Here is a 14811-nt window from a genome sequence, read left to right as displayed (position 1 = left end):
TTTTTTTTTTTTTTTTTTTTTTTTTTTTTTTTTTTTTTTTTTTTTTTTTTTTTTTTTTTTTTGACAAAATATGTTTTTATTGAGAAAAATGAAAAAGTACAAGAGCATACAAAAAGAAAGTCCAACAAAAAAAGAGAGTTCAACCCTAACCACAAACAAGGCATCTACATGGCTAATAAGCTAAGTTAGTATACTAAGATGGAGGAAGCTCAGATGCTAAGTCTCAACTTAAGGAAGAGTTTCACACAGGATTCTTTCCCAAACCCCTTGTTCTGTATACCGACATTAACTTTTTATCTAGCCCCTCTACGCTTACTAACACTTACATTCCATCCTCCTATTCATCTCCAAACTTTGTTTGATCTAAAATTTTAATGGTCACCAACGCCAACTCTACTAAGAGAATTGAATTATCAACAAAAAGACTCAAATAAAATACAAATTGTGAGTTTAAAATTGTTGATTCTGGTCTTGAACATTATTGTTTACATTCAATGAAAAATTATGTAATTATACAGCTAATAGACTGGAATTTAATTAATGGTGCACTCCACAAGAGAAAAATATTAAAAAAATTCATCAATAATTGGCGAGGGATGGAGAAGAAACCAAAAAACCGAAGACAAAGGATTGGACCTGTGTCTGTGGCTATCACGCCTTCTGTCTTTATCTCTCTCCCGCACAGGACTTCTCCCCCGATAATAATTCTGTAGATGCCAGATATCAAAAAAGTTAATAAGGATAAGAAAATGCAAACTAGATGCTCATTTTCATACAACAGATAACGACGTTTATACCTTCTCATGAATCTCATCTTCTAAAGCGTCATTAATTGGCTCAACGTCCTCTTTTTCTTCCTCCTCCTCAAAGTCATCTTCTAAAGCACTTTTCCTTGCGGGCAGTGAACCAGTAGATTCAAGGTTCCATCTGCAATTTCAAAGTGTACCATACTTCCGTTACTTCAAGAAGAAGCACAGCATTAAAAATTGAACACTAGAGACATATAAAGGGAGAGAGAGAAAACAGAACAGAAACATTTAGAACTTGTGACTCATGTATTTCTGTTTGTCAACAATGAATATTGCATTTTCTCAATAAGACATCATCAACTTTCACTTACAAACTAAATTGACTGGAAAATAGCCACGTGAGTATCAGTACCATACCTTTTCTTGACACGTGGAAGAGCAATGTCACACGAATAATCTTTAGTCAGAAGTTCATCAATGACTTCATCTACGTGAGTTAAAGAAAAACCTGATAAAAATAAGATCAAGTTCATAAATTTTTTCTTAGAGAGGCGATCAAGTTAAAAAATGACCAATTAGATAAAAATTCAACGAGGCCCAGCATTTACATCCATCAGCTAATTGTCTCCTCAGTTTCCGATAGTCATTGTACAGAGGCTCCAGGTAGCGATACACATCAACATCAGTCCCAGTGAGACGCAAGTAAAAGGCACCAAGAACCCGAACGTATCTATGTCCAAAGCAAGAAAAAAAAGTAACTTCAAAAGGATGCTTGAAATAAACCCTAAACCAACGAACCAATCACAGGAAATTACAAAGAGTTTTCCCTAATACTGCCTAGTTATTGACTCAGAAGAAATATTTACATCCAACTCAAAGCAAACTATTCATTTTCAAAACCACAAATTATAAAAGCAATTGTTGCAAACTAAGACGAGTTAATAACAACTTTAAGAACCATAGAATAAGAAGAAATACAGAACCCATTTCCAAATAGCTTCAGTTAGCACAACCAATCATGTCCTATTAGTTCATCCATTTCTTACGCTTATCAAATCACAATTACCAAAGATAATGCCCAAACAAAAAGTTTTTAAATCATTCAGTATCCATAATTTCCGATTCACTGATCAACCGCAGAAGCTTCCAAACCTACAAGTAATTATTTTCACAAGTTTCGCAGTAAGTTCCCAAAATCACGGTTTCTTTCAACTCCATAAAACAAACAATTGAAATATTCCCTCCAATTAACTCTAATCCCCAACGCTTCTAGTTAACCAAAATGCAAAGGTTCTGCTAAATGAAAATTAAAATGACAATAACAATTACTTGTAGTCTTCGTTCTTGATGAACTCGATAACGATTTCCTTCTCCGGCTGAATCTGGAGCATCTTCATAACGAGACACATGAACGGCGTAGGCTTGCGGTTGCCACCATGTGTACCGCCGAGATGGTCAAGCTCCATGGCCTTGTCGACCAATGTCTCCGCCGTCAAACCAAAACACTGCTCCTTCCAGTAAGTGTTCTGGTAGATCTTCGAGCGAAGAATTTTCTCCACCAGGTTCTGCGGGTTCGTTCCCCTTATACTTTTCGCAGCTGGATCCGTACGATTAGCCATAACCACTAGCTATAGATCGGCGAAATCGGTATTGGTGCAGGTAAATCGACGGAGAAGATTGATCGAAACCCTAATTCAGTCGCCGGACGGGGAGAGGATGGCAATATGAGTCTTGCGACTCACGAATTAGGTGGCAAATGCTCTAGTTGTATTTATATACATCCACTTCTTAATAACGGTAACAATAAAATTAGAAAAATAAAATAAAATTTTGAAAAATTGAAGGGTATTTTTGGATATTTCAAAATTTTTGAAATTTTTACCAGTAGAAGGGTATTATTGTAATTTTAAAAAAAATCTAGTTGGATAATAAACTCGTTTCGTATTATGGGCGTTGGTAGGTGAATTAGACGCTGCTCGGGATTGTCGAAGAACATACCTTATTCGAGGATGACGATGGTGTAAATATATTTCCGATGCTGTGGAAAAGAACTCGTAATTTTCTTCTTCTAAAATTATATTATATTATATTATATAAATTTATCATTAATTAATTTGAAAATATACAAAAAAAATTAAACCAAAGCTTGTTTAAAAAATGGAAATTATATTAAAATTACACTTTGAACTAAAATACTTCAGAGAGCCATTTATTTTTATCTCGTGAGGGTAATTATTTTAGTTTGTGTTAATGTATATAAAATAAATAAATAAGAAAGAAAAAATATATTTAGCCATTTACGAAAATACCCCCAAAGCCAGAAATATAGTTCCTCAGCCCAAGCCCAAATATCCAAATTGGGCCCATTTCACCACGGCCCAAAACACGTCAACAAAGCTCACGCCGACGGATCTCAGAGTCTCCGCGGGAACCATCGGTTTCCGATTTTCTCCAAATTCCAAAACGTAACCTCGCCGGCAACTGATCTCCGGCCGCGTGACTCCCCTCCGGCCGCCGCATTCCCTCCCCTTCGTCCTGATCTCCGGTCACCTGTACGGAATTTTCCTTTCGTTCGTGTTTCTTTTTCCCGGCAATGAGTTTTTGTACTTGAACAATTTCCGACAGATCCTTCGACTCCCGAGTTTGAAGAGGATTGGAATTCTTTGCAACGAGAATTCAAGCTCTTTCTTACCGCTCCATGGCGTCGAGGAATCGGACTTTGGTTTTTAGGAAATACAGGGACGCGTTAAGGAGCGTGAGGGCTCCTACCAGCTCTTCGCCTGCTTGTCCATCGCCATCGACTAGTTCTAGCGCTGGTGGACCGGTAATTGAATTGGTTAGCTCGTCGTTGTTGCATCCGAATCGGTCGTACGCTCCCTTAAGTACCGAGGATCCGGGTAATTCAAGGTCTATCTCTGTCTATAATATGTTTGTGACTGTATGCTGATTATGTAGTTTATGTGGATTTGATCCAAATCTCTTTTTCGGCGTAATCTTGCGAATTTAGTTAGAAATTGAAAATCGTTCTGTGATCGTTTTCTTGGAGAGATTGTTTGGTAAGATCTCCTCGAAATGTAAATAGAAACAATTATATATATAGAGTTACAATTCAAATGTGTCAAGATGTAAACAGAAGTGTTAAATTTCAAGCTCTGAATAGACACAAGCAGAGAATCAAACCTGAAATTCTTCAAATTGTTATGAATTCCTTCTTTACTTGAAGGTTCTTGTCGAAATAGTGGAGGGTTGGACAAGAAACAGTGGTATAATCTACAAAACAAATTTGTTATGTTGCTACAACGAAAGAGTGTATGTGCACATTTCATTCTATTTATCCAACTGACCTGCTTCTTTCGAATATCGCTATGTTATTCAATGAGCGTTATTTAGTTAATAGTGTCAGCGGGTATGCAATAGAGTCACAATTCGAATAATGAGAAGTGTTAAACAACCACGAACATCAAAGTTCGGAAACTAAACTCGACATTTTTCCTTTTTTCCTTAGTTCCATTCATATCATAATGTTATTGGCTTATGAGTTATTTCTTCGTTTGTTGCTACAGTAAGGGTGCTCTCACTGTGGGTCTACCTCCGTCTTGGGTCGATGTATCCGAAGAAATAGCTGCAAATGTGCAGCGTGCACGAGTGAAGATGGTGGAGTTAGCTAAAGCTCATGGAAAGGCTTTAATGCCTTCATTTGGAGATGGTAAAGAAGATCAACAGCTAATCGAGTCTCTAACGCAAGACATAACTAATTTAATCAAGAAATCAGAGAAGGGACTCAGGAGATTCTCTGTGGCTGGACCTTCGGAAGATTCCAATATCAGAAAAAACGTTCAGGTATAACTTGAAGATGCAAATGGGTAATATCTGGAAATATATATTATTGATTGAATCACTTTTCTTACGTAGAGCTACTGTTTCGTATTTCTTGTTGTCTCGAGCTTTCAATCGTGCTGAACTTCGTATAAGATCTCTTTCTTAAAATTGAAGTTATGTGTTTGTCAAAGAAGTGCAAGGATACAATGGCTTTGTTTCTTCTCATCTCTCATGGTTCTTTTGTTCTGCCTCATTTGCATTGATTTTTTTTTTACACTGTCAGCTTTCCAGATGACCCTTCCCAATTGTTTCGAACTTTCTCTTTTTGGAATGGAATATTTACGGAATTTCCATGAATAGGATCAAACCTTATTCCATGGTATTTACATGAGATTCCTCTTTCTTATTCTTAAGCAAGTCCTCGAGAGGGTTTGGCTTATTTGATCCATAATTTATGATTCGTCTTTTGTTTCCTTTTCGTTTGTTTCGAGAAATATATCGATCAATTTCGATTCTTTCTTTTTCTATTGATTCTTTTCCGATCGAGATGTATGGATCCATGGGTCTCTGTTTCTATATAGATCTACTCATGGATTAACGAAAATGTGCATATTTTTTTATGACTTCCCTTGGCCACACCCCTTTACCAATGCCTTTTAAGCCTTCAATTCCACTACTCAAGGCATGAACACCTCCGTTTTTGCTCAGCTTGCATTATCTTTATCAGCCAATTCCATTTTAGTTCCAATTCCAATTTTTGGTTTTTTGGTTTAGGCAATTCATACTTGCTTATCGGCATCTTATCTAGCTCGTGAAATGTATTTGACCCTTCATTTTACTAATTTTTTTGGCTGGAAATTTAGATGAGTTTTCTCCTCGTTAACAGTTTTCGTAACAGTCCAAGTCTATCGCTAGTAAATACAAGTATTATCTTTTTTGGGCTTTCCCTTCCAGACTTCCTTCAAGGTTTTAAAACGCGTCTTCTAGGGAGATGTTTCCGCACACTTGTAAGGAATGCTTTCTTCCCCACTCCAACCGATGTGGGAACTCATAGTCTTAGTAGTGTAATAGTTTATTCCAAGCTTTTTGTTCTAGCTGATCTTAAGCGTACAACGGGATAATGGGCAGACAGGGAAGATGATATATATACATATTTCCAATTGAAATCAACATGTTTTGACGTGCATTTTCTCTAAATACTATTTTTACCATTTCATTTCCCCCTCCCAAACTTTATCTTATATGTTTCTATGGTACAGCGATCCCTTGCCACTGACCTTCAGAACCTTTCCATGGAGCTTCGGAAGAAACAATCAACTTATTTGAAGCGCCTACGGCAGCAAAAAGAGGTCTAGAAAGAATATTTCATTTAGCATTTTAACTCCAAATTTCCATCATCATAGTTACTTTGCCTCAAATGAATTATGTTCTTATGTACTTCTTCATGTTCATATGACACTCAACTTCCAAATATATGAATTGCACTTCCATTTTTTTTGTTAATTACTAGGAAGTTCAAGATGGGATTGACATAGAGATGAATCAAAATGGAAATAGATCAAGAATGGAGGACGATGATTTAGAAGACATGGTAGTACCCTTCATCTGCTTCATCTTTTTATTCTCACAAGTTCGAATTCCTTAAGACCTTACTATCTTTTGTATAAATCGTGTGTAGGAATTCAATGAGCATCAGATGGCTAAGGTGCGAAAGAATGAAGCATTCACTGCCGAAAGAGAGCAGGAGATCCAACAAGTGAGTAGAAAAACACTCCCCTAAAATCTCCACTTCTGTATACGTCTTTATTGTTTATTCAGCCAATTCACTTCAATCCAGGTTGTAGAATCCGTGAATGAGCTTGCTCAGATCATGAAGGATCTATCAGTACTTGTCATAGACCAGGTGATTAGAGAAAATTCCCATCCCACATCCTAAAAGTTATTTCCTAATCAGCTCATACTAATTGAACATACATAAGTATTTTTTCGACAGGGCACTATTATCGATAGAATAGATTACAATATTCAAAATGTTGCAACGACAGTTGACGAGGGCCTTAAGCAACTCGAGAAGGTTAGTCTGAGTCCATAATCTCTTTCAATTTCAAAGAATTCTCTCGAGAATCTTTTTGATTCCCTTTCATGCTCATCATTTTATTTTACATTTACGTCGTCGTCGTACGGTCTGAGTCCATAATCTCTTTCAATTTTAAAGAATTCTCTCGAGAATCTTTCTGATTCCCTTTCATGCTCTTCATTTCATTTTACATTTATGTCGTCGTCGTGGTACAGTCAGAGTCCATAATCTCCTTCAATTTCAAATGATTCCCCCGAGAATCTTTCTGATTCCCTTTCATGCTCATCATTTCATTTTACATTTACGTCGTTGTGGTACAGTCTGAGTCCATAATTTCTTTCAATTTAAAAGAATTCTTGGAAGAATCTTTCTAATTCCCTTTCATTCTCATCATTGCATTTTGTATTTAAGTGGTCGTGGTACAATCTGAATCCATAGTCTCTTTCAATTTCAAAGAATTCTCGAGAGAATCTTTTTGATTCCCGTTCATGCTCATCATTTCATTTTGTATTTACGTCGTTGTGGTGTACAGGCGGAGAGAACGCAGAAAAAAGGCGGGATGGTAATGTGCGCAAGCGTTCTCATTATCATGTGCTTTGTCATGTTGGTCCTCTTGATCCTTAAAACCATACTATTTTGATCCTCATGAATACAGTTTCAGATTATGCATAGTTACAAAGTTACCAACACTGTTCCTCAGAGATCTTTAAACGAAAAATTAGTGTCGTTTCCAGGCCGATCAGAGAAATTCTTGAGCAGACAGATAGGATCTCTTATTCAGTGGGTAAATCCTTTTCCCTCCTGTTCGGGTTTTCCAGCCCGGAAAGGGGAAGGATTTAGCTGCTTCTCCTTTCGAGTCACATAGTTCTTGACAGGATATTTTGTATAGAGATTGATTGAACACTGGAAACTCTACTGATCTCTTTTATTTTCATCATAGCTTTTTGATAGAATTTGATTCTTGGCTGTCCAACTTAGTTGGAGAGCATTCTTTTCTCTTTTATGTATGATGTTTGTATTCTGTTACTTTTGTGTTTCAGTGCAATAAAATTGTGATATAAAGCCTCGTAACATTTATTATGTGTACTTATTCTAGCTGACACGTTTTAGATCGCTCAGCCTCTTCATAGTCTTACTCACCGTAATAGTAAGTTCACGATGTTTCTATTCAAAACTAATGATAAAATTTGTAAAATTTTATTTAGTACGAAATAGTTGAAAGATTTCACTAACCACGTATGGATAAGGTTGTAGAATTTTAACATTACAATCTTCCTTTTGTTGAGAAACTAAGATAAACATTCTAAATATATTGTAAATAGGAAAACAATTCTTAATTCATTAGCTTGAGTTGCAACAAGGGCTTGGTGTCATTATGTTTACAAAAAATGGTTTGGGAAATGTTAACAAATTGGTCTACTACCGAAACGAGACTTAATAAGTTCAGAGACTTGAGAACGGAACAAAAGACAAGGAGACTCAACCGTCTTCTGAAAAAAGATGCCGCTTATGTTGAGGAGACAATTATCTCACTTGTAAACATGAGCGGACATTTATACCTCTTTTCGATCTTTTTGTAATGGTTGAAGGTTAAAATCCTTACTCTCATTTGTAACAAATGTAATGTCAAAATTGAAAAAAGCTGCAGAGTTCGGTTTAGAAGAGATCGTATCGAGATTTTCAAGTTGAGTAGCAGAAAGAGGAATAAGTGAACCAAAACTTTCGAGGTCATGTTATCTAAGATTACGACACGAAGACACCATGTTGGTATAAATCTAGAAATTACTCACTGGAAAACTATGAACAAAAAAATGATAAGAGCGTGGTAATGTGAAAAAAACAATGCTTAGACTCCATGTTTATGACAAGTTGACAACTACTATGAAAAAAAACAATAACAAATCACAGTTTGCCAAACGAAATCGATTCGATTGCTCAGACCTGTGGAAAATACATTGCCAATAATATATATTCCACCGTCTCATCACCAGTCAATCCCCAACTCATGTAAAAAAGACATCTGAGCCAGTCCAGCTACAATCTAATTAACAACTGAGACTGGGATAAGCATAGCCAAACAACATAACACGCCTGACCTGACCTGACCTGACTCGACCCGATGTGACTGGAGATGCCATCAAAATAACCCCCAGGGAAACCTGCAATTAGTAAGAGCATGGTGATTTTGCCTCACAAATTGCTGCAAGTCCAACTTTCAACAACAATACGAAAGCAAGAAATGAAACCAATCGACTCTACAATCTAGCTAGTATGCATATCGCCAACAACAATACTAAAGGAATGTACCTTCTTAGCCAAAGTTGAATCCCCCAGATGGTACAACAGGCCGATCGCCACCGAAGCTGAATCCAGCTTCTGAAGCAGTACCTGGTGGCATAGTCTCATCTTCTTCTTCCAACCAGTAGGTCTCAAGGATCTTTACTGCCTTCTCATAAATTTCAGTGTTGTCATGACTCTGTAGATTTTCAATTTTCTCTAGCCCCTCAGCATCATCAATCAATTGTGCATAGACATTTACACCTCCTGTATCGCCCGTGTTCTTTTCAGCTTCTCCTACCTTCAAGATATTTTCAAGTCCTTCTAAACAAACCGTGACAATCCTAGGATCAGGGCAAATTAGAAGATCACACAGGGGTTTGATACACCCTTGACTAACTAGGTACCTGTCACCAAGAAAAATAATCTATGAAATTGGCGCCTCGAACCTGCATTGATGGAAACTAGAGTGCAAAAAATGGCATACTTGATCTGTTCATGAGAACCTCCAGATGTGGCATTTGAGATTGCCCATGCAGCCTCTTTCTTAATATCAAATTCCGCATTTTGAAGCAGATGAACAAGGGGAGCAATTATATTGGCATTTATTACGGCCTGAAGGGATAGAAAGAAAGATGATATGGCTGAGTCAATCCATTGCCTTATTCAAGATATACTAATGAGCATGTATAGATAAATATGCGTTTTTACCTCAATCTGTGCCTTGTTCCCGGCTGTTATATTTGATACAGTCCAGCAAGCCTCTTTCTTGATGCTCTTCTTATGATTATTAGTCAGTAAATTTAGCAGGCAAGGTAAGGCATTATGATGGATTATAACCTACGGAGGAAAATCATCAATGAGATTCAAAGAGATTGAATATGCAATGACAAAGGTACATAGTCTGCAAAAAGCAGCTGTTAGTTAAGGCATACAAATCATTGTGCAATATAGGGAATGTGTGGCAAATTTTCTTATCTTTTAATTTATTCAATGGCATGTATTTATTGCTGAGAAGAGAGAGACGGAACCCTAGTATTTCAATTTCTAATTTCACCTTCAACTTCAATTAGTCTCCACAGTATATGCAACAAAACGAACCAATTGAAAGTGAAACAGAGCATAAGAGTCCAATGGAAAGACAGGACTTAGTCAAATCATTATGCAGGTGATGAGGAATGGCTCCTTAAGTGTCATGATATAAACTATCTATGTCAAATGAGCGATGACAGCTATTGTTATTCGACCAACACCGAAGAAATAAATGACTGAAATACTCATTCTTCCAAGGATAATGTCAGGAATATTATTAGTGTTAGAAATATTCTTAAGATGCTCAAGACATATTAGTCACTAGCTAAGGAGTATGTTAATAAGTAGCTATTTCCATTAGTCCAGGCTAGATTTTCCTGGGGGGAGTTGTCCAAGTTCCCCTAATTAGTTGGAATATAAAAGTTCTTACTATGTCTTATATTTCAATTCTCTGGTTGCTATCGAATTAGTATAGAGCAATTCAATCCCAGAAATGGATCTAGAATCTAGGAGAAATTTGCTAGAAGTGGAAAACAATAGGGAGGGAATGAAGAGTAATCTTGCAACAATCGTATGGGAGAAAATTAAGGTGTAAAATATGGAATCCGAGGCTACGAGAGGGTGAAGGCAGTGGGAAGCAATCCAGGTTCGTCCAAAGGGTCCGACCAAAATGTATGGGGTATCAACTGATGAGATCCAACTCCAACTGGAGGATTCTCTCAAAATACAATTAATAAAAACCAAAATGTTTTATAATCTACACTTCTCCAAGTTCAAACAAGATGAACTATGAATAATATATGATTTCATCGCATCAAGAACATTATTTAGCAATTCCAATGAAGTTATGTTTTCAGCAACACAGGAAAAGAAAATATAACTTATGTTCAAGTTTCGGGAAACCTAGAACAAGAGCAACTTCCGAACAGATTCCACATAAAATGTGTATAGTTATTTCCAAAACCAAGTAGAAAGAGGAAACATACAAGTGACCACATTTGATTTCTCCAAAGGGGAGAATATACGTGCAAAAAGTAATCACAGAAACAACGAAAAGGAAATTGTAATTCGCTAGCAACATGCTAAGTGAGGTCAGATGTCCGTAAGCATCAGCCAGTTAATGTGACCAAAAAAATAGTGTACATACCTGAGTTTGCAAGTCATCGCCCGTAACAATGTTTCCAACAGTTCGAAGGGCAGGAATGAGGACTGAAGGAGCAGGATGCCTGGAAGATAATAAAGCATCTATTTTAGATGAATGAAATAAGAAAAGTATAATACCCCTGAATGATCATACACTCACATTAAGAGCTCAACGAGCCGAGGGCATACACCTGCTTCGATAACAGCTTGAATTTTGTCGTTCGTACCATCAGAGAGGTATGAGAGTGCCCAACAAGCATCAGTCAAAACTTCTTCATCATTTGAATGTATAAGACGTGCAAGAGCTGGAAGTGCTGGCTTAACCTGTCAGAAAAATGGCAAGTGACTATTAGGAATATAAACCCACTAGATAGTCAAGGAAAATAAATAAATAAATATATACACACACACACACATTCCTATTTTCTAGTAAACAGTAGAGTGGATATCCACCGAGTCTCAAAAACCTTCCTACGTACATAAATAAGTAAAAGGTCAAAATGAGGGCGGAGGGAACAAGCTTTATCCAAAACCCAATTACTAATATACTCTCTCTCTCTCCGAACTCAATCTTAGAAAAATTACCCACCAGATCAAAAGCGGGCTGTGGCTTGCCCCTGCAAAAATTTGATAACGTCCAGGTAGCATTTCTCAGCATAGAAAGCTTAGCTTGCTCATTCAACTGTGCTAGTAAAGGAAGCAATGCTCCATGACCAAGAACCAGATCACGACATCTTGAAGAATCCCCAGCAACGTTTCCTAACGCCCAAACAGCCTGCACATGGAAGGGGAAAACAATTGAACATTTCATATAACAATGCTTCCTTATTCAACTATACTAGCAAATCAACTAACAATATCTCTAGAACAGGATGTCTGAACTTATTTCCTCTCCATTTTACAAGAAATGAAAAAAAATTCAATGCAACTAACTTTGATGGAAAATGAGGCCATATTTTGACCTAAAATAAAGGATGGGAAAATAATAAAGGCATGAATGGGATAAAGATCCCATAGGCATGTCTGTGTAAAGATGCGTAAAGAAACTCAAAAAGCTTACCTGCTCCCGGACATCATCACTCGGAGAACCAAGAAGTTTCACAAAAATTGGCACAGCACCATGATCAATGACGACCTTAGTGTTTTCTGATGTTCCTGAAGCGATATTTGTAAGAGCCCAAGCAGCTTCAAACTGCATGTAATTTTGATGCAACAAGGGTGTTATCACTTAATTACATTTTAGAAATGCTGTAATCATCTATAATCTAATCGATATCACACCTGAAGCTGTGGAAAGTCCTCTCTCATGAGAAATTCTACAAAGCGAGGAACAACTCCTGACTGTATAACTTCTTCAATCGGGGGACTATGCTCTGAAGAAGAAATGTTTTAAGGTCACATACAATCTAAATACAAACACAACAATAATCAATATTAAGATATTACTTACCAATAGAAAGAAGTTTCCTAAATTGAGTGGTAGCTTCGAGTTGCATATTACCCTCATCAGACCAAACACCCGCAACCATGGATGGTAGATGTTCCAACTGCAGTTAAACATTTCCACATTAACAAACAAAGACTCGCTCAAAGTTCAAATGAAATAACTGAATTTAAAACAATTACATAATTCAAACTCATTCAGCTAAATCAGTACACTGACGCAAAAAGGGAAAACAGAAGAAATCTTTACAGGAGAGCAAATGCAAAGCTTTACCGAATTTGTCCATTGAATAACAAATACGAACACTACGATTTTTATCGGGTAAGAATAATTCACATCAGCAATACATTTACCAACTGGAGCTAAATTAGTTTTAAAATTCAAGATCGGAGAATTATGACTGGATGAAATGCTACTAAAAACGAAGAGCAAGTCAGCCAATTGTTATTGTCTGGATAATTCAATGAACCAGAAGGCCCGAAACTCAGTGTAGAAGTTCAATAAAGCAATTTCCCCAGATGTAAGTGGCAACCAACAGCTATAATGAACACAGCATGATCACACTGCCCCAACAATCGAAATGAAAACTCTGCCTTGATCTTGAACAAATTCGAGAAACGAATTCACCAAAACAATCTACGTTATAATAACATTCAAATTTCCTCAGAATCAAACTCAATAAAACACGATCGTCAAGCTCAAAAACCCTAAACAGCCACCAAAATCAAACATCAAACAGCAAAACCACAACTCTCCTCCGAAAGCACAGCAAACAAAAATCCAAAAATGAACAAAACAATCAAAAACCACACTCATTCGATATTGACCTTCTTTTCCAGCACCGAAGAGTGAGCGGAAGTTTGCAGTTGCTGGGCTTGAAGACCCTCACGCCTCTTCTTCTGCAGGCTCTCCTCTCTGCGATTCTTCCGAATCTCAACCATATTGTCCTCCCTTCTTCTCCGACCTTCATCGGCGTCCACGGCGACCTTGTACCGGTTCCGCCGAACCTCGGCCCTCTCGTTCGGCCTCAGCGACATCGTTATATTACCAAAAGAGACAAACTCAAACCCTTATTAGTATAGCAAATCTACGGTGCTGGCGATGAGAATTCGAGGGAGTTTGTTCGCCGGAGAAGAGAAGAGAGAGAGGAAGAACTTGGGTCCGAAGTTTTTTCTCTCTCTTTTTTTTTTTTTTTTTCTTTTTCTTTTTGAGTTTTTTTAGTTTCACAGTGGAAGAGAGAGAGAGAGGAGAGAGAGAGAGAAATGATAGTGAACGTTGGAGAACCCTACCCATGAATTTATATAGGCGTGCTGAAGAGCGGGCTGCGGAATGTAAATCGGCTCAGATTTGGAGATTATTACGGAATTGACACTAACTATTATTATTATTTTATTATTTTATTATTATCAAAGTATTGTAATTTTTTGATTTTAAATTTATGTTTTATTTAAAATCTTTTTTTTATTATTTTAAAATATAGCTAAAAATAGATAAAAATAAAATAAAAAATAAAATAAGAACATTTGTGACATTATTATTTATAGGTTTAATTTTCAAAATCGAGCTAATTGAAGACCACCTTAATGATACATATATATAGCTAACTACCACGTAATCAACGTTGGTTTATAATCGAATATTAATTATGATATTTTATCAAACCATGAGAACAAATTTGTAATTTAACCAAACTTTTAAAATTACTAAGAAATTAAAGTTATGAACAAACCAAATAAAGTAATTTTTCCAAATGGAAGACGTTTTTTTAAAAGAACTTCAAATTGATCATTCAAACATGTTTATGCCAACACCTATTTATCGTGAGTTCAATATTTAAAAGATAAGTCATTTACGAGTTCAAGAGTTCTAAAGAAACCGTTGTTTTCAAATTTGTATTTATTAGCAAATTTACTTACCATTTCATTCCTAATTTAAAAAATTATGCAATACTATATTTATTAAACATAAAATTGCTTGTAGTTAGAATTTCAATTACTATTAAGCTTTAAGTTACGAGGAGGTAGTTTTATTGTGTGTATTTTTCATAATTATTTTTACCATATTATATAATTTATAATATATAATATTACGCAATCTATTCAAAAAATTGTTTCAATCACATGATAAAATAAANAAAAAAATTTTAATCACATTATAAAAAAAAAAAAAAAAAAAAAAAAAAGGTATTGGCGATCTTTATAATGATTATAGGAGAATTTTGGTCGTATCTTTTGTTTGTTTTAATTAAATAATATAAAGTTACTTTTTTT

The 14811-nt window shown here is 36.2% G+C and overlaps 3 protein-coding genes across 4 annotated transcripts in view; 1 reads left to right on the top strand and 2 right to left on the bottom strand.

Annotated features, from left to right (window-relative positions):
* Positions 1 to 2503, bottom strand: part of LOC111465574 (pre-mRNA-splicing factor 38-like) — a 4504-nt gene extending 2001 nt beyond the window's left edge. For both annotated transcript variants that reach the window (XM_023110021.1, XM_023110022.1), the window contains exons 1-5: positions 2079 to 2503; positions 1358 to 1479; positions 1167 to 1257; positions 798 to 927; positions 637 to 707 (exon numbers count right to left, since the gene is read on the bottom strand). In XM_023110021.1, the coding sequence (XP_022965789.1) occupies positions 637 to 707; positions 798 to 927; positions 1167 to 1257; positions 1358 to 1479; positions 2079 to 2368 (704 nt within the window). In that variant the 5' untranslated portion in view covers positions 2369 to 2503. The remainder of the gene's footprint in view (positions 1 to 636; positions 708 to 797; positions 928 to 1166; positions 1258 to 1357; positions 1480 to 2078) is intronic.
* A 640-nt stretch (positions 2504 to 3143) lies between these two features.
* On the top strand, positions 3144 to 7722 carry LOC111465600 (syntaxin-41-like). Its single transcript, XM_023110068.1, has 8 exons — positions 3144 to 3656; positions 4313 to 4589; positions 5828 to 5917; positions 6079 to 6159; positions 6247 to 6324; positions 6406 to 6471; positions 6562 to 6642; positions 7178 to 7722. Exons 1-8 carry the CDS (start codon positions 3448 to 3450, stop codon positions 7283 to 7285), a joined length of 990 nt encoding a protein of 329 aa, XP_022965836.1. The 5' UTR covers positions 3144 to 3447; the 3' UTR covers positions 7286 to 7722.
* A 654-nt stretch (positions 7723 to 8376) lies between these two features.
* On the bottom strand, positions 8377 to 13762 carry LOC111465500 (importin subunit alpha-like). The gene is made up of 11 exons (XM_023109903.1): positions 13369 to 13762; positions 12548 to 12644; positions 12379 to 12470; positions 12158 to 12289; positions 11687 to 11872; positions 11258 to 11421; positions 11102 to 11180; positions 9634 to 9762; positions 9410 to 9537; positions 8953 to 9329; positions 8377 to 8804 (listed from the first exon to the last, which is right to left on the bottom strand). Exons 1-10 carry the CDS (start codon positions 13576 to 13578, stop codon positions 8957 to 8959), a joined length of 1590 nt encoding a protein of 529 aa, XP_022965671.1. The 5' UTR covers positions 13579 to 13762; the 3' UTR covers positions 8377 to 8804; positions 8953 to 8956.
* Between the last annotated feature and the right edge of the window lie 1049 nt (positions 13763 to 14811).

Source organism: Cucurbita maxima, unplaced genomic scaffold, assembly GCF_002738345.1.
Source record: "Cucurbita maxima cultivar Rimu unplaced genomic scaffold, Cmax_1.0 Cma_Scf00029, whole genome shotgun sequence".
Classification (NCBI taxonomy): Eukaryota; Viridiplantae; Streptophyta; class Magnoliopsida; order Cucurbitales; family Cucurbitaceae; genus Cucurbita; species Cucurbita maxima.
Note: the sequence above shows the minus strand (reverse complement) of the source record. Positions and strands in the feature narration are given on the sequence as shown.